This window comes from Myxocyprinus asiaticus, chromosome 4 (genome assembly GCF_019703515.2).
Source record: "Myxocyprinus asiaticus isolate MX2 ecotype Aquarium Trade chromosome 4, UBuf_Myxa_2, whole genome shotgun sequence".
In the NCBI taxonomy this organism is placed as follows: Eukaryota; Metazoa; Chordata; class Actinopteri; order Cypriniformes; family Catostomidae; genus Myxocyprinus; species Myxocyprinus asiaticus.
In genome coordinates, this window is record NC_059347.1 from 39,537,597 (window position 1) to 39,557,485 (window position 19,889).

General features: G+C 38.2%; 2 protein-coding genes across 3 annotated transcripts in view; both read left to right on the forward strand.

The window, feature by feature from the left end:
• Positions 1 to 16,624, forward strand: part of LOC127437498 (phospholipid transfer protein C2CD2L-like) — a 40,941-nt gene extending 24,317 nt beyond the window's left edge. The window contains exons 3-15 of one of the 2 annotated variants that reach the window (XM_051692472.1): positions 2,635 to 2,730; positions 3,936 to 4,055; positions 4,681 to 4,794; positions 4,997 to 5,110; positions 5,395 to 5,497; positions 8,194 to 8,326; positions 8,971 to 9,035; positions 9,227 to 9,348; positions 9,915 to 10,086; positions 10,214 to 10,318; positions 10,845 to 10,972; positions 11,957 to 12,191; positions 12,362 to 16,624. In XM_051692472.1, the coding sequence (XP_051548432.1) occupies positions 2,635 to 2,730; positions 3,936 to 4,055; positions 4,681 to 4,794; positions 4,997 to 5,110; positions 5,395 to 5,497; positions 8,194 to 8,326; positions 8,971 to 9,035; positions 9,227 to 9,348; positions 9,915 to 10,086; positions 10,214 to 10,318; positions 10,845 to 10,972; positions 11,957 to 12,191; positions 12,362 to 12,615 (1,761 nt within the window). In that variant the 3' untranslated portion in view covers positions 12,616 to 16,624. Of the gene's footprint in view, positions 1 to 2,634; positions 2,731 to 3,935; positions 4,056 to 4,680; positions 4,795 to 4,996; positions 5,111 to 5,394; positions 5,498 to 8,193; positions 8,327 to 8,970; positions 9,036 to 9,226; positions 9,349 to 9,914; positions 10,087 to 10,213; positions 10,319 to 10,841; positions 10,973 to 11,956; positions 12,192 to 12,361 lie in introns of both variants that reach the window. The other variant, XM_051692463.1, reaches the window with a different exon arrangement.
• A 1,564-nt stretch (positions 16,625 to 18,188) lies between these two features.
• On the forward strand, positions 18,189 to 19,761 carry LOC127437527 (histone H2AX-like). The gene has a single exon (XM_051692516.1). The coding sequence runs from the start codon at positions 19,179 to 19,181 to the stop codon at positions 19,605 to 19,607; it is 429 nt and encodes a 142-aa protein (XP_051548476.1). The 5' UTR covers positions 18,189 to 19,178; the 3' UTR covers positions 19,608 to 19,761.
• The last annotated feature ends 128 nt before the right edge of the window (positions 19,762 to 19,889 follow it).

Genomic DNA, 19,889 nt, shown 5'->3' on the forward strand with positions numbered 1-19,889 from the left:
AGATCCGAGATGTGCGAAAAGTACACTTTCCCCCAGCCAATAAATCTCCTTTTTGGGGTTCAACTTGACTTCGTGGGCATGTGTACACACCTCACGAGCGAGCACGTTCAGGTCATTCTTCAGTGTCTGCTTGGTTCAAACTGGGAAAAACACTTCAACTGAAGTCTTTTCAGAAAATACTAGGTTTTATGGCGGCAGCATTCACCACCATACCATTAGGTCTGTTTCATGTGTCCTCTCTAGTATTGGCTCAAATGACATGCAACACATCAAGCCTGGCGCCACGGGCGCATTCGCATCGGGGTACCTCGGCGCTGTCTGGCTACTTTAGCACCTTGGACAGCTTCAGCCTTCTATCAGCAAGGTGTTATGCTGGATCAAGTTTTCAGACAGAAAGTGGTGATGCGTCCAACATGGGTTGGGCCGCGGTGTGCGATGGAAGCCCGGCTTTCGGCACCTGGACAGGTGCAAAGTGGGCGTGGCACATCAACCAAATAGAACTACTGCCTGTCTTTCTAGCCTTGAAGGCTTTCCATTCCAAAATTATGAATCACCACGTTCTGAATTGTTCTAACAACATGACAGTAGTGCTGTATATACAGTAAATCACCAGGGTGGAATCCAGTTGCCACAAAGGATGAGAACACCTCCTCCAGTGGAGCAAGCATCATCTCCTCCCCCTATGCACGACAAATGGCCTACAAAGCAAATACTCAAACCATCCTGTCTGGCACCAACAATCATCAATGTGATTATCTAATCAGTCAATCGTGTGGCTGCAGTGCATAAAATCATGCAGATATCATGCAGATATGGGTCAGGAGCTTCAGTTAATGTTCACATCAATCATCAGAATGAGGAAAAAATTTTATCTCAGTGATTTGGACCGTGGCATGATTGTTGGTGCTAGATGGGCTGGTTTGAGTATTTCTGTAACAACAGTCTCTAGAATTTACTTTGAATGGTGCCAAAAACAAAAAATATCCATTGAGCAGCAGTTCTGCATATGTATAATACCTTGTTGATGAGAGAGGTCAACAGAGAATAACCAGACTGGTTCGAACTGACAAAGTCTACGGTAACTCAGATAACCGCTCTGTACAATTGCGGTGAGAAGGGTAGCATCTAGCATAGGGTTGGTGCTGTTTTGGCGGAACGAGGGGGACCTATTTGGCAGGTGGTTTTAATGTTGTGGCTGATCGGTGTATATATACACTTGTGGCATATCTACAAGTCATTGGCCTGCAACCCTGTGACTCTTTATACATGTCCGTATTTAAGCGTTTTACCACTGGGGATGTGACATCACAAAGTGTGGCGGGAAGGGATTCTGTTTCCCATAGCAATGTCAAAGTGAACTGAATCGAAAGGGAACGTCTCCGGTTATGAATGTAACCTCAGTTCCCTGAGATAAAGGGAATGAGATATTGTGAAAGCTAGCTGCACAACTACTTCAGTGATTTGAGGAAAGAGTAATACCCTCTGTCCCTCAGTCAGATAAACTGAAGTAATGATACTTGAGCGCCCTCTTATATACGCATTTGAATATGTTCTTGATGCGACCAATTCAAAGTGGCTGTAGTCAGAAGATCAGTCATGTCAATGTGAGGATAACAAACATAATTATTTGCACACCCTTATCTTGTCTCACAACACATTAAATCATTTATGCAGAAGGCCATGAGTAAAATTTATCTTATTATGTCCATCAATGACAGCAACTGCAGCAACAGCATAAGTCAGTGGTTCTGCTTATGTCTTTTCCATTACCACACTCCTTTCTTGCCAATCATGCTTGGCCAAGGTTTCCCCCTTGCTGCAAATCCTTTTGTTGGCATCGGTTTTCTTTTAGCATGATCACTGCTCCCATCACGATTTTGTTGATTGTTTTTTTTTATGAGCTCATATTAGATTAGTATAAATTTCTACCTGGAGTGTTGAAGTGCTTTGCTCTCCATTTGTGAACTGTGGAAGTCTGGCTTGAAGAGGTATGTTGGCAGCTTGTTGTCATGGCAGTCTTCCATGTTCGCCTGGACAGAATGATGTCATATCCTGACTATGGGATTTGCTGAACAATGTTTTTGGCTAGAGCTAGTGGTGAGTGTGATCGTTATGTGTGCTTGTGAACTAAGAGAGACAGATTGAATGCAGTTTGCATTAATCTCTGTAACCAAGCACATAATGGCTCTTCAAAAAATGAGTACACTCTTAGAGAAGTTAAATGAGAGAAGAACCTATTTTCTTCTCAAGAACTTAATTGGTTTTACATTTCAACACCCACTCTTGCTGTTCATTGATTTATGAAATTTCTTAATTAAAAGGGTCGTCTTTGGCACTTTACATAATTGAGAGAGGTGCATCGCAGGGAAAGTAAAGCAGATGATTTTGCAGTTCTTCCTTTGCCTAATTATCATCCTCCTTTATCTTTATGTGACTGAGATTTCTGTTTTGAAGCTGAGGTGAAGATTTATGGGTACACTACCATCTAGCTGCTTAATAAAAACATGCAAATAGGCATTTAGCTCAGGAGATATACTGTATCTGAAGCAATCAGAGTGATGACACTCAGTGTTCAACTCCTTTTCTGCAATTTAAGAGCAGATGAACTATCTGACAATTTCCATTTTTTCTCAGAGCTCCATTCAAATCACCTTTGATGACAGTCTTCAACTCCCAAACTCTGCGTCCATTGACCATGTGACTCGCACTGACCAATCAGCACGCAGTATGGTAAGCAGTTCAAGGCACTTATTTACTAAGATATGCAGTATAGTACCCATATAAAGAGTACTACTTTGCTTGTGCAATCAAATAAATTGTGTGTGTGCTTCATTGTTGTATCGCGGGTGATTTACTTAGAATAAATGTGCAAATAGCCTCGTGCACAAATAGATACACATCCACATTTAAAGGATCCTTTTGTGGTTATCCTACCTAAAGTTATTCATACAGATCACTTTCTGGGTTCTGGGTTCCAGTGTTTCTAGTATAATGACTTTATATGATTTCTATAATGTACATAGGCCTATATGTAAAAATGAGATTCATGTATGTATTCTGTACATGTATATATTAATGTAATTTATGTTATGTTTATTTATGAGTATATGATATCATCACTCTGAAACCACTGGTATTTAGTGAGAGCCCACTATTTGTGCTGTGCAGTTGATCAAAAAACATGGGTATATGAAACTCTTGAATCGTTTTCAGAATTATTTCACCTGAATACATAAATCACAAAGAAAATATGGTATTATTTGCAACACAGATTTACCACAGATCTGAACATGGATGCAGAACCTGCCGGTCTTGAAAAGGTTAAAATATAAACTCTAAAGCGGAAAGAGGAGATTGGCAGTACTTTTCTTTTTTTAGAGATACAGTATCCTGTGTAGTTTAACTTTGAATATGACAATAATATTTTAAGTTCTGCAATAATTATGTGTTCTTAAAATCATTTCGAATAAAACTATGTCAGCAATCCTGCAACAGGTATTCTCTTTTCTCATAGTCAATAACAGGAGCCATAGTTCACATGTTAATGAAATTCCAGTGATATCTATTTGCAGTAACAATTTCTGAAATGTTTTCCAGTCACACTTAATAATTAGCATTTTTCTTTGAGGGTGATTGGAGACATGCCCCAAATTCCATATTCATTAAGCGAAACCCACAAAAAATATTTTGCTCTTGTGAAAGATGTAATCTTGAGTAGATTTCATTAGTAGATCAGCTCAGACATTTTTTGAGCGTGCTTTCAAGTTGCCTTAATATATATTTATACAACATTATTTTGTCATTATGTACTGTAATATGTGATAGAAGCTTTTGTGTGTGTGTGGTCTATTACTACAAATGCCCTTAATTTTAAGATACAATGTTTTGTCTCTTACTAAGTAAATGACTGTCAATCACACTCCTAACCCTTCCAGGTCCTTCAGTGCAATTGCTCGGTTGACACTGTAACATTCCCGGTGACAGTCACTCAGCAGTCACCTGCAGCTGTTTCCATGGATACCTACCAGATCACAATGCAACCAATGCTGGCTCAGGTAAAATACAAATGACATGGATTTGTATTGGCGAGTTTGCATCAGTCTGCATAGCTGCACACTCAACTTTCATTAGTCTTACGTCTTCTGCCACTACTCACATGAATGAGGTTCTCAGTTTGCCAAATTGTTCCATCTCAATAGCTTAAGATTGTGAGGTTTAGCGGCTATGAATATTGCATTAGATACTCATCTCAAACAAATGACGGTACTTGATATGCAGTGCCACAGTTTAGTTTTTCATCTCTTGGTAGTAAAATGTGGAGCAGCCATCAATAAATATATTGCTTTTCCAAATAGAGTATTTTAAAGGGATAGTTCACTCAAAAATGAAACCCCGATGACTTTTTTTCTTCTTCGGTGGAACACAAAAGGAGATATTTTGCAGAATGACAGTCACCATTCACTTTCATTATATGGAAAAAAATTTCAATGGAAGTGAATGGTGACTGAGGCTTTCATTCTGCCTAACATCTCCTTTTGAATTCCATGGAAGAAAGAAGGTTAAACAGGTTTGGAAGAACATGAGGATGAGTAAATGATTTTTGGGTGAACTATCCCTTTAAGTGCACTGTGGAATTGGAGTATACTACTTAAATAAAATGTCTTGTTTGGGCTGTTGTAGTTACAGGTCTGCCTTGAGGAAGTGGAGGAAGAGGGTCTCCTTGTGTCCTGGACTTTTTCCAAGCAGCCTCAGCTGTCTCTAACTGTAACTCCATGCCAAAGAGTCCAGAAAGAGGTAGGAGAGTCATTTACATAATTTATGTAATGTTCCCTTCAACTTAATTGCGACACATTACAATTTGTGCAAGGTATAAAAAGAAGCTACTTTCACAACACAGTAGGGCTTCTAATGTTTAGAAAGCAAATGAACTGAAATCAATTATTCTTCTAAATTACAGCCCACTCATTTGTAGCGGTTTGTTTGTTTTTTGTCTTAGGGCTCTGATGTAGAGGTGGACAGTAATATGATTGCTGCGCTGGTAGAGGACACACTGTACACAACACACCCTGCGATGATCCTCAACCTGAGAGCCTGTGTATCAAGTCCTGCGGTAAAATACCTAATACACTTCACAAGTATTGACTGCTTTATCACACAGCAGGAGTTATGACCACAGAGTTTGAAACTGTACACAGTGACAGAGCCATGAGGATACTTATGTTTTGATTTGGTTTGAAAAGAATGCTTGTGTTTAATGTATGACATCCTCATCAGTCGAACCTTCTATACAAAATATACAATACATACATTTAAAGTCAACTAAAATGAGGAAGGAAAACTCAATAAAACCTACGTGACTTCCATGTTATAAAACGTTCACATTCCTATTGATAGTTTCCACGGGAGAAGCAGATTGGTGGTCTGAACTCTCCATCTCAGAGCATGCCTGTCAGACGGATTCTGGTACAGCAACTCAGAGCAACAAATGTCAAAAAAGGTATACCCCCCCCCCCCCCCCCCAAAAAAAAAACAATATTTTAATGTATTGTGATAATTTACCTCACAATATTGTTTAAATATTCTTACTGCAAAAATTAATATTTGACGTACAGTTTATCACATTCATAATTTTGTGACTGACCACCACCCAGAGCAAGTCTGTGAAAAGGCTAAAGATACTCAATTATTCAGCGAGTATTGACGCTGACTACCACCCCTGGAGTCGCGAGTTCGAATCCAGGGTGTGCTGAGTGACTCCAGCCAGGTATGCAACCAAATTGGCCCGGTTGCTAGGGAGGGTAGAGTCATATGAGGTAACCTCCTCGTGGTCACGATTAGTGGTTCTCGCTCTCAATGGGGCACGTGGTGAGTTGTGCATGGATCGTGGAGAGTAGCATGAGCCTCCCATGCGAAGTCTCTGCGGTGTCATGCTCAACAAGCCACGTGATAAGATGCGCGGATTGGCTATCTCAGAAGCAGAGGCAGCTGAGACTTGTCCTCCGCCACCCGGATTGAGGTAAGTAACCGCGCCACCATGAGGACCTACTAAGTAGTGGGAATTGGGCATTCCAAATTGGGAGAAAAGGGGATAAAAATAAAACAAAAACATACTCAATTATTTCTATTTAAGCAAAATCCAAACACAGAAAGAGGTCAGTGAAGATGAATGTTAAACAAGTGATAAAGATCGCAATATATCACAATTTTTACACTAAACATAAAGAACTGTTAGATCTTGACCCAGATATTGATATAATATTGTATCTCCAGGTCCATACTATGGCCTAGGGTTATACAACATAACAAAATTAGCAAAGGATCAGAATGAGCTTTATTGTCAAGTATGCTTACACATACAAGGAATTTGTCTTGGTGACAGAAGCTTCCAGTGCACAAACAATACAACAACAAGACAGAGATAATATATATATAGAGAGAGAGAGAGAGAGAGAGAGAGAGAGAGAATAAAAAGCGAATAGAAAATATAAGTATATATAAAAATGCACAATACACACACACACACACACACACACACATATATATATATATATATATATATATATATATATACACGTATGTACAAATACAAATCTGTTAGTGGCAGAAGAGGTAGTATATGTTAGATAAATATAAATAGACTAAGCTGTGTATTGCACATAATTATTGCTCAGTGGGGCAGTTTTAACTGTTCATGAGATGTATAACCTGAGGGAGAAAACTGTTCTTGTGACTGATGGTTCTGGTGCTCAGTGCTCTGTAGCGCCGGCCAGAAGGCAACAGTTCAAAAAGGTAGTGGGCTGGGTGAGTGGGGCCCAGAGTGATTTTTTTAAATCTAAAAACAAACAGGATGTAAACCACAACACAACGAAATTAAGCCACAACACAACAGGAATAAGCCACAACTCAACAGAAATGCCACAGCATGTTGGAAATAAATCACAGCACAACAAAATTAAGCCACAACACAAGAGAAATAAGCTACAACACAAATGAAATAAAGCACAACACAACAGAAGAGCCACAGCACAACAGTAATAAGCTGCAACACAATGGAATTAAAGGGTTAGTTCACCCTAAAATAAAAATTCTCTGATCATTTACTCATGCCATCCCAGATGTGTATGACTTTCTTTCATCTGCTGAACACAAACGAAGATTTTTAGAAGAATATCTCAGCTCTGTAGGTCCATATAATGCAAGTGAAAGGGCGCCAAAAATTTGAAGCTCCAAAATCCACATAAGGGCAACATAAAAGTAATGCAGACAACTCTGGTGGTTAAATCCACATCTTCTGAAGTGATATGATAGGTGTGGGTGAGAAACAGATCAATATTTACGTCCTTTTTCCTTCATTTTCACTTTCTCCTTCTGTTTTTGGTGATTCACATTCTTCATGCATATCTCCCCCTACTGGGCAGGGAGGAGAATTTATGAAAAAAATGACTTTATATTGTTCTGTTTCTCACCCACACCTATCATATCGTGTCTGAACACATGGATTTAACCACTGGAGTCATATGGATTACTTTTATGCTCCCTTTAAGTGGATTTGGAGCTTCAACATTTTGGCACCCATTCACTGCATTGTATGTACCTACAGAGCTGAAATATTCTTCTAAAAATCATCATTTGTGTTCTGCAGAAGAAAGAAAGTCATACACATCTGGGATGCCAGGAGGGTGAGTAAATCATGAGAGAATTTTTTGGTGAACTATCACTTTAAGCCACAATGAAGTTAAGGTCAAATGAAATCTTGATCCCGCCTACATTGAGTCAGAACCGCCAGACAAATTAAAAGTTTAAAAGTGTTTAAAAAAAATTTTTTTTCTGTTAATTATGTTGTGTTGTGGCTTATTTCCAATGCCTTGTGGTTTATTTCTGTTGTGTTGTAGCTTAAAATCGTTGTGCTGTGTTTTTTTTCCATTTGTGTTTTCAACTTTTGTTTGCTTTGCTAATTTTGTTGTGTTGTGCACCCCTGTGCCACCGTACCCTCCTGATTGTCACCCTTAAAAAACAGCTGCTTTGATAACAGATAGATCTGATTTTCAAACATTCAAATCTGCCTGTAAATATTACTTTACAGTGTAAATATTTGAGCAGTTTTTGTGAAGTCTCTGCACTTATATGATGCAAGTTGTCATTTCTTTTTCTTTTATTTTATTTTTTTAAATGATTTCCTTAACCCTGTCCCAGGATTACAGACTCATGCAGGAGAGCTTTGTTGTGTTCTGAGTCTGGACACTCCCTCCATTGAACGAAGAACAGGCTTCCTTACTCCTTCCCCTAGTCCTGGAGCAGCCCTGCACTGGACTGAAGAATTTATACTGTAAGCACCTAATTATTCTACCATTCTGTTACTGATTGTGAAGAAAGGCTGATATACTGTAGATCAAAGTATAGACTGTGAAATGGAACCTTCTGAGTGAAGTTTTGACATACACAACACTTAAGAAAGGTCTCTTATAATGTCATATTCTTTCGACCAATTCACACAAGTAGTCAAAACTGCCCTTTTTGAGTCAACACCATCAATTTAAGGTCAACTTTAACACTTTAACATCAACAACTATAGTGTGTTTTCATCAAATTCCTTCTAGTATTGGCTGACTTTTTGTCATGAATGAAGGTATGAAGCCCTAAGCAGCACCACCAACGGCTCTGTAAATATGTTCAGCCAACTCCCAAGGAAACTAAGAGCTATTTAGCACATTTAATTATTCACCATTCCCAACACATCACTATTTCCCATGTTGCCAATTACCAGATTGGTCAATTTATTTCTAATGGCCAGCATACAGATGCTGTGGAGCCAAAGGGGATTAGTAGTCTGCTGGCATTATGCAGTCATTTCATTACCTAAAATCCAATTCCAGCTGACATACTTCAGTCCACGTCATCTCCAATTCAGTATCATAAATAAGAACCATGTATAGTTGTGTTCATGCTGCTTTATTTTGTCTTATCTATTAGGGATTTAGGACCAGAAACCAAAGAACTCAAAGTAAGGCTTGTGGAGAGAAACGGCACAGAAGAGCGTGAGTCACTTATTAATGCCTTGCATTCAATAGCCCATCTAAGATTACAGAAGCACATTTCTTGATATTAAAGGCATTTGTGCTGATTTATTTTTGCTGTCTTCTATTTCACTGCATGATATTCATGTTTCTATCAGTAAAGTCATTTTTGGTTGAATGATAAAAATTGTCTTTTTTTTCCTATCTGACAGAGTTTTTACCTGGTTGTGCTTCCTTACCACTGGATCTCTCTAAAAGAATTCCCAACGGACTACAGAAGCTGCCCATCGCTCCAGGTCACGGTCTTGCGCCAACTGCAATTGTAACACTAGAGGTGCGCAGCATCTTTTTCAGTGGGACAGAAAATTAGGATGCAGTACAGATACTTTACATAATAACACAGTGTTCTGAGTGCCGAGCTTTTTTGCTTTTCAGTTAAGGACTTACACAGGGCATGTGCTCACTTTTTGGAACACTCTTATTAGTCCCCGTTCTAAATGTCAATGTGAATTATTTACTAGAAAACATATCTTATTACAATGGCCTACTCTGGGAACTGAGCACTCAATTTGTCTCTGATTAACTCGATAACCAGATTATTTCTTTATTTAACCTAGTACTTCAGTTCACACATTACTTGTTACACACATTATCTTAAAAGTTCAAATGAATGGTACAAAAAAAACCAAGGAGTAATAATCTTTGTTTGTGAACACATGGGCAAAGCCGCTCAGAACTTTTAGAAAGAGGATGATTTGAAGAAGTTTGTGGCTGTACTAACCCTAATAGTTTAGTAGCAGTTCTGTAAATGCAAATAAAGGAATATTTTTTATAAATATATTTTAAGAAAGCATGTTTTATGACTGTATAATGTAATGATCATATGTTTTTGACCTACAGCTGTTGTATTTGGAGTCCAGTGATTTGCTTGCATGTGAAAATGCAGCTCCTCTGCGGTCTTCAGTCACTCCCTCAAAGAAAGTGGATGTGGACCGTGCTATCATGCCCGATGGCACTATTGTCACCACGGTTACCACCATCCAGTCTCGACTAAAACTGGACCGTAAACCAGGTAAAGGCCACATAACTCAAGAACACTGAGAATACATACATATGCTGTTCTATGTCTGAAATGTTCCAGTACCACAGAAGTGACTTGGCAGTTTTACCCTATCCTGTTTCTTCATCTATAATTCCAGGAGACTCTCCGTCTAGGTCTCCCTCAAAGGTGGAGGTGACTGAAAAAACTCCCGCTGTGCTCACTACCAGCTTGCAGAGCACAAATCCCAGCCCAACACCCAGCAGTGAGCTTTATTCAGATTCACATTTTGCCTTGAGATGATTAAATGCACCTTTTATAACCCCTTTGTGTAATTAACTTGTCAGGGTTCCAGCGGTCATAGAAAACCTGGAAATATCAGAAAAAAATAAAAGAGTGCTATTTGCAGGCTGGAAAAACCATGGAATCATATAGTCTTAAAAGGGGGTGGGGAGAGAGACAGTAATTGGCATTTCTATAGTCAAAATAATGTTTTTATTTTATTTATTTATTTTTATCTGGCTAGACTTATTTCTGAAGTATTAATTTGGCTAGAAATTACTCTGTGAGTTCTAAAAATCCTGTATGAACGCCTGAAAATTCATAGAAAATTCACGGAAATATATTAGTTAAAAGGTATGGAAAGTTCACAAAAGAAAGTAAAATTATCATAATTTTCACATCATTTTTGCTCTTTTTTTTTTTTTTTACATATAAAACATATGAAGGAAAATGGGAAAGTTTGTGACCCTGTTGTGTTTTTGCGTATTTGTGCTATTCCCAAACAGAAGGCACCCTCCCTAATGGGCTGGACCCCATAGCCGAAACAGCCATCCGGCAACTGACCGAGTCAGCCAGCAAGGCACCCAAGAAGACACCTACGAAACGCAGCACTCTCATCATATCTGGGGTGTCAAAGGTCAGTCTGAACATTATCTAAACAGAGATTTCTAATCAGTGTCATAAAAACATCCAGGTTACAATGAGCCAAACATCCAGGGAACTGTATTCACACAGCGGGTGGTGGTGGTAAAGCATTCAACTCACATTTGTAAGGTTCTGTCTTCACTTAAGTTTTGCTAGTTGCTACATTCTCCATTATTTACAATTGTTTTGTCAGACCAGTAACGCAGCCTTGAGCGCTGAGAGCATGAAGTGTCTCACATTCCACACTTCATTTTGACGGCTGAAGAAGTGCATTATCCGGGTACTTAAAGTACACTTCTTTTTGTTGCACTTTCAGTTTTAGCATACTGTACCACTCGCACTACTTGCACTACAAAATGACAGAATCAGGGCAGTTTCTGAGCATGTGGGAGCCCTAAGCGAAATCCTACTTGAGGGCCCCCTCTAATTTAGCCATAATTGCTTCATGAGTCTTGCAGCTTTTATTAAACAATAAAAAACATTGTCCTTGGTATGCGGGGCCCCCTGGTGGCTAGGGGGCCTTAAGCAGCTGCTTAAAGCTAGAAATGGCCCTGCCTGGAATAGTCTAGAAGTGTGCGGTTTGGGAATGCACCTATATACTTTAGGTGATGCTATGAAGTCTACAACATTTATATACCACATTTAACTAATATTAACTTAATTTGAAATGTTATAGGCTAATCTATATAACAAGCTAGGGTTATAGTTAGAGTTAGAAAGTATCAGGGTTATCTAAATGTCATCATAAGTTTAGTCATCTCATATAATCTCATATAGACGTTTTACATATCATGAATTATCAGCACATACTGATCCTCACTTAGGTGACAAACTGTTTGTAGTTTCAAGTTCAGAACCTAAACAAACAGAGTTCACCGAAAGGCTGATGGGGAGCTGCTTTTGCAAATTAGAAAGAACCCAGTGTTTTTCAGTCAGTGTCATACTGTGTAAAAACAAATTTCTGTCCATCCCACAGATCCCCATTACTGAGGATGACTCCTTATCACTGGGCTATGCTGCAGCCATGGACGCAGCCCTACAGGGGGCGCATTCTCCCAGCGGAGCCTCGAACCACCATGGAGCTTCTGCGAATCAGGAAACAGACGAGACCACTCCGTCTGATGTGTCAGAGCGGCCCTCTGTGGATGACGTGGAGTCAGAGACAGGATCGACCGAAGGGCTAGAGACACGCAGCCTCAAAGACCACAAAGGTACAGAAGCCACTCATATTTGAATGGGAGGTTCAGATTTCTATGAAAAGGTTTTTTTTTCTCCCCCAAGTATATATATTTTAAAATAAAATGTATGTATTCTTTCTATTTCTTTTATGTGTTTATATTTCATAACATTGAAAATGTAGCTTCTTTATGTTCTATTTCAGTGGGATTCCTTCGCAGTGGTACCAAGCTACTGTTCCGCAGAAAACACAGAGAGAAAGACCCCAGTTTTAGTCAGTCCCATGAAGATGTCTCCAACCTGGGCAATGACTCCTCCACAGCCTCCTGCTCCTCCACCAGCCGTAAAAAGTCTGGAAGCTTCTCTCGTCGCCTCATCAAACGCTTCTCGTTCCGTTCATCCAAGACAAAGGGCAAATCTAGCACTGCCAATGGAGGAGCCAGTGCTGCAGACAACTAAAGAGAGAAACTGAGAGAGACGTGGTGCGGGCACCAGTCAAATGAGTGTAGAATTGGCTCCAGAATGAGTTATTTATCTTATAAACTGATTGTCCACCAGTCGGGGGTAACATCATACTTCAGACCACATTATTCCCAGCCAGCCAGCCCTTGGTGTCCTCTGCCTGGAACATCATCCCTCAAATATGGCCACAGCTTTGCAGGATGAAAAAAAATCAACTATCTATGGAAAATATAAGGATTTGCTGGTCTAATTAAATTTAGATAAGGCTGCTATTGTGGATGAACAAATGTGCGAATAAACTAGAGAAACTATGGATGAGGGTGTCGTGCGGTGACGGTTATCGAGCACAAGGCGGCGACACAGACCAATGACTATAAATGCCTCCAACGCTGTTGATATGTGTCGTTTTTCTTATTTATTTTGTTTCATCAGTTGCACTTTGGATCTTGAGCTGATTGTTTACAATGCTGGGGAGCTCTTAATTCGTCGTTTTTATCATGTTTGTGTATCGTTTACTTTTTTCGGCACTGATTTATGTCTCATGAGCACATTAGGAGTATTTCAAGGGTGATATGATACTATATGACATGCCTTGAGCTTTGTTCTCGTTTTGCTGTTGCTATAGCATTTTAGATCAAGAGATATTGTTCCCTGTTTTCAAATAGTGGTACGTTTGACTTTCATGTGGCTTAATAATCTTTTCTTTTTTTTTTTAATTAATGTTTCTATTGGTTTAAAAAAAAAAAAAAAAACAAAAACTCATAACTGTAGGCAAATCGCACTAAATTATGTTTGTGTGTTTTTGTTGTAAAGTAAAAGCCCTTCATATGAGAAAAGGGAATCGCCACAGGAAAACTACATTTGTGTATATTTATAAAATATTCCACAAATCATTGTAAATTAACAATTTCTTGGACCACATCAGGCTGACTTTGCAGTGGAAAGTGTTATTTTCTAGGGTGCACGTGAAAACAATTAAAGCTCAGGGGATACTATAAAAGGTGATCAATAACGTTTAATCACTTTATTTTTACAGATATCACTTCTTGAACGAAACCTGCGTTTTCCCACTAATATACTTCCCCGTTTCCTCCTGTTTTCATTTAGTTGCAAATAACGTATCCAGAGGGAACGGGAATCCTCGCGCGTTTTATTTAAGCATAAGTATGATTTTAGTCGTAGGAACATCACATATTTGTTTTTATTATAATATGGAGCTTGACGTTTTACAGTTGTATGTTTATGTAAACTACTAAGGAAACGTTTCCGGGTCTCTGCCCCATTCCACAAGACCCCTTGCAATATTTCAGCATATCGTTTAATCAAAACTTTTTGACGTTTCTGAGCTCTGAAGTTAATAACTACAGGGAAACACATCTGGAATAGAATTGCTTTATGGTTTTTCTCGCAGTTTACACATCAATGGCAAAGCCCTTGTTTGCTGGAACTCCTTGAACACATTGAGCCTGAGAGAACTAATAAAGCTTGAATTATGTTATAATATGACCAGAATGCGATAAAAGCGAACAGCCTGAAACGGAGGAAGTGGACTTCCCAAGGTATACGGAGCTTTATATTATTGTGGTCAATTTGATGTTTAATTTATTCAGAATAAATTATTTTTTAAAAATTAATTACGCTTTTTTTTCTATCCATTATTATTATTATTTTTACCCAGACCAGATATCAGATCGAAGATCAGTTATATTTATATTTCGTTTTTGCAGAGAAAGCACATTTGTGAACAATGGGGATCTGGCAAGTATCCCGAAAAGATACTTTGCAAGTTTTTATAACTGCTGTTATATAATTGAAAATGTATTCATCGACAAGTTGCCGTAATGTACCTTTTTAATCGAGAACAAAAATACAAATAATATAAAGAGACAACATAAGAGAGTAAACGAAAAGGATCTGAATTTTATTCTATGAATGGTTTATCAATCATTCATGATATTCTTCTTCTTTAGGTTTTATGGCGGGTTGCGAACCAACTTAATAGGTGCATACCGCCACCTTCTGTGACGGAGTGTGAAGATAATGAAATCTGTATTTCTTCCTATTCCCTATATCCTATATTTTAATCCACTGCTCCTAGTAAATCTCATTATTGCATTCATTTGTTTCCCCGCATTTGGACCATCATTTAAGATATTACTTATTATGAATTCTTGACTTCATACGGTTTGTAATTCTTCCTCGAGACTCCTCCTTTCTCTTTCATATGCAGGACATTCCATCAACACATGCTCTGCTGTCTCCTCTATTGCACAAACCTCACATAAACCTGTATTATGTTTCCCTATGATGTGTAATGTATAGTTAAGATTTGAATGTCCTGTTCTTAGATATGTGAAAATAACCTGTTCCAATCTACTTATGTCGTGAATGTTTTTCCTTTTTTTTTAATGCTCCTTTGTACCTTCTGATAATGTCTTCCTGTTTGACATGGATCCCAATAAGTATGCCATTTCCTATTGCATGCTTTCAATACCAAATGTTTCCCTTCTGATCTGCTAAGTGAAATATTTATACTTGGTTCATCCATCCTTAATGATTCTTTAGCCATTTTGTCTGCTTCTTGCCTTGAATTCCCACATGTGCTGGTACCCACATGAAATGAATTAATATTCCTATCTGTTTTAGACTGTATAATGTAATCATGATTTCTATTAAAATGTCACTTCTATTTGTTTGATTTGATTGGAAACTCATAAGAACCGCCATTGAGTCAGAACATATTATTACTTTATCTGCTCTTACTTCATAAATCCAACCTAGTGCCATTAAGATTGCTATCATCTCTGCAGACAGATGTACCATCTGTTGTTCTTCCAAACTTCCTTACTACAAACTCTGGAACATAAAAAGCTGCCCCTGTCCTTCCGGTTTCTTGGTTCTTTGAGCCATCTGTATATACATACTTTTATATATTCTTTTACATATGTTTTTGTATTAACTCCATTCCTTTTTTCCTTAATTCTTTCATGTAGCTTTAAATCAATTTAAGGTTGTGTGAATAACCAAGGTGGTGTCAGAGGTATTGCAACTATTGGATCAAATGACTTTGTATCTAGACCATTTAGCCCATTTCTTTATTTTCCATGCAAAGCCTTTACCTGGTGTATTTATTGTTTCCCAACTTTCAGCAAGTACTCCCCTTACTGGATGATCACTGTTTTGTCCCTGAAGATTAATCCAGTAATAATGCCATAGCTAGTTTCTCTCTTCTTATATACAGTGGCATTTCTGATGTTTCCACCTGTAATGCTGAAATTGGTGTAGTTTTAATTGCTCCTAAAATGAGTCTTAATGCTTTAGCTTGCATGATATTTAGTTTCTTTAGCATAGTTGCAGGTGCAGATTCATATACAATACAACAATAGTCTAGTACTGATCGCATAAATCCAACATATATACCCTTTAATGATTGTTTGTCTGCACCCCAGTCTTGTCCTGCAAACCCTCTCATTAAGTTTAATACTTTACTACATTTCTTTATAATATAATCTATGTGATCTTTCCAAGCTAACTTTTCATCAAACCACATTCCCAGATATTTAAACTTAGATACTTTTTCTAACGATGTCCCATATAATTTAAGTGGTTTGTTCTCTTTAATTTTCTTTGTAAATATCTGATAACATGTTTTGGATATTGAAAATTTGAACCCACATTCTAGAGACCATTTTTCAACTATCCCTATTGCTTCTTGAATTATTTCCATATTAAAGGATATATTCCTCCCTCTTTTCCACATTATTCCATCATCCGCATATAAAGCCGTGTTAATTCCTGGTGACACTCCTTCAAATATGTCATTAATCATAATATTAAAAAATATTGGGCTTATCACACTTCCCTGAGGTGTTCCGTTCTCCACTCTTACAGTTTGAGACAATTCATTACTTATTGAACTTGGATTGTTCTATCAAATAAAAAACTTAAAACCCAATTATAGATTCTTCCCTCTATTCCAATTTTAATAATAAACATTCTTCCCACATCATGTCGTATGCCTTCTCAATATCAAAATAAACTGCCACTAACCCCTCTTTCATTGCTATTGCTTTCTTAACATCTGTTTCCAGTTTTATTAGTGCATCCAATGTTGATCTACCTTTTCTAAAACCATTTTGATAAGGCGCTGACAATCCCTTACCCTCCAACACATAATACAGCCTATTTACAATCATTTTCTCCATCAGTTTACATAGGTTGGATGTAAATACTATTGATCTATAATTCCCAGCTATTGATACATCTTTCCCCAGCTTAGCTATTGGAATTATTTAGGCATGTTTCCATGATCTTGGCAGCCTCCCTTCTACCCATATCTTATTAAATAAGTCCAGTACTGCTTTAAGTATTATGTTGTCTAAATATTTTAGCATAATATAACATACCAGATCTTTTCCTGGCGCTGTTTGTTTAATTTGATATAATACTCTTTTAAGTTCATATATTTCAAATGCAACATCTATTGTTCCTCTCCCATTAGGTTTTTTATTATACATATATTGATGTTGCTGCAAAATTTCTTGTCTTTTCCTTCTATAATTCTCATTGAGATATTTTAACTAATAATTCTGCCTTGTCTTTTTCTGTAATAGCTATTCTTCCCTCTGTTAATAATTCTGTATATATTTCTGGTTTTATATATCCCAATCATTTTCTTTAACATACCCCATACCTCACCCAATCCTGTTTCTTTACCTATAGAAGAACAATAACCTTGCCAGTATCTCTTTTTTGCCTGTTTAATTTTCCTCCTTGCCTGTGCTCTTTCCCTGTGATATTCTTGTACTGTTTCTGGTGTCAGTGTTCTTTTTAATAGTCTAAATGCCTTATTTCTTTTTTTTTTCTTTTTTTATTGCATTGGAACAATCGTTATTCCACCATGAAACAACTTTCTCCCTTCCTTTTCCTTTCCCTGTAGGGATTGATTCTTCTGCTGCTCTGATTAATATTCTCTGTACGCTCATCAGTGTCATCTTCCATAATATAATTAATCAATTCTGTCTTACATACGCTATTATATTTCCCCCAATCTGCTTTCTCAATTTTCCATCTTTGTTGTTTTGCTACTGCACTCCTTTGCATTTCTAATCCTATTGTGCAGGTTACTGGATAATGATCACTACCAATTGTTGATTGATTTAGTATTTCCCATTGACATTTTACTGCTATTATTGCTGATACTATTGTTAGATCTATACATGACTTAGTTGAATCTCTGATATTGAACCTTGTTCCACTCCCATTATTTAAGCATACCAATAAATTCTCCTCCATATATTCTTCCACCACTATGCCATTTTTATTTGTGCATAAACTTCCCCATGTAACACTGTGCGCATTAAAATCACCACACCATATCACCATACCTTCTTCTTTACTCCAAATTTAGCTTAATTCTATTAAGGACAGCTGTTCACATGGATTGTAATAGATTATTATTGTTACTTTTCCTAACTGTGTCCATACCTCCACCTTAGTACTTTCATATTGTGTTTCTATATTTACTTCCTTATAAGCCACCCCATTCTTTATAAACGTTGCACACACCCCACCCTGGAATAACAAAGTTTAATCGCGGTTTAAGCCATGTTTCTTGGATACATATAACATCTGGAGGATTTGTTAATTTATGTACTATTCTTTTGAACTCTTGGCCATTCGCGATCAGTATTCTGGCATTCCATTGTACTATCCTGAATGTCATATTATTTGTTTAACCTTTGCTAGTCTGGTAATTCCTGAGAATTTGCATTATTCTCAGATTGACCTAGGAATGTCTGAATTTTCTCAACTGTTATACCCAGCTGACGTGTTGCTGCAGATATGATTATTTTCAGTTTCTCTGTCCTTTTGTTTGTTTGTGCAGTGCAGTTAATGACTTCTGCGATAAATGCAATGAAACTCACTTTACTAACCATGAGAATACTTGAGTCAGCATTCGCTTTATCCGTATATGTACCCTTGTTTGATATCTCATTTGTCTCGTTATGAGTGTTCCCATCACTTTTCTTATTTCCTTGCTCATTTTGAATCTTCTTTACTACTTGTGCATATGATACATTGTGATCTGATTTGTACTTCATAACTTACATTACTTGTTTTTGTGCTGTACATCCTAAGTATGCTGCACTATGTGGGCCTCCTCATGATAAACCGCCAAAAATTGTCTTAAAATTCAGAGGGAATTTGTTCAATTGGTTTGAATTTGCCGCCCAAATTTTATTGACAGAAACAGACACCACTGGTGGTGCAGAGAAAACCTACAAACCAATGAGCTCTCGCTCATGTAGCGGCTCTCCGATTGGTGCTTTAGTTTGCGCTGTTTATGCATGGAAAGGATCGAGCCAATAGGGGGTCACATCCGCTCTAGGTTTGCTCTGTAAGCCAATCAGGTCCGGGTTTCACAGCTTGTCGCCAATCAAAAGTGTAGGCGGAGCTACACAGCACTCCTTCAGCCAGTCGTTAAATACTGCAGCAATTGTTTAGAATACCCCATTGAATTCTTCTACACCGTAGAGAGAAAAATTAACGTGAACAACATGTCTGGAAGAGGTAAAACCGGAGGAAAAGCCCGCGCCAAGGCAAAGACTCGCAGTTCCCGTGCTGGTCTACAATTTCCCGTCGGCCGTGTTCACCGTCTTCTGCGCAAAGGCAACTATGCTGAAAGGGTGGGCGCTGGTGCTCCCGTCTACTTGGCTGCTGTTCTCGAGTACCTCACCGCTGAAATTCTCGAGTTGGCGGGAAACGCTGCAAGAGACAACAAGAAGACTCGTATCATTCCTCGTCATCTTCAGCTGGCCGTTCGTAACGACGAGGAGCTGAACAAACTGCTCGGTGGAGTGACAATCGCCCAGGGTGGTGTTCTTCCCAACATCCAGGCCGTGCTCCTGCCCAAGAAGACTGGCCAGGCTGTCCCCAGCTCTGGGAAATCTGGAAAGAAAGCATCTTCCCAGTCGCAGGAGTATTAAGAACTACACTGACCACTCTTGAACTAGTTTAATTTTCTCAACGGCCCTTTTAAGGGCCACCCAACTCGTCTGAAAAGAGCTTATTCCATATTGAATGTGATCTCGTGTTTGTGGTTTTGCTTTGACCAATTATTAAAGATTCCTTTTTTTTAAACATGTCTGTCATTTGTTGCATTGCAAAAATACTGTTTGGGAACTAATGGTTTCGGTCAAATAATAAAATAAAAAAACGGGCCTACTACATGGTGTACATAAATATTGTATATAAAGGCACTTTATGGA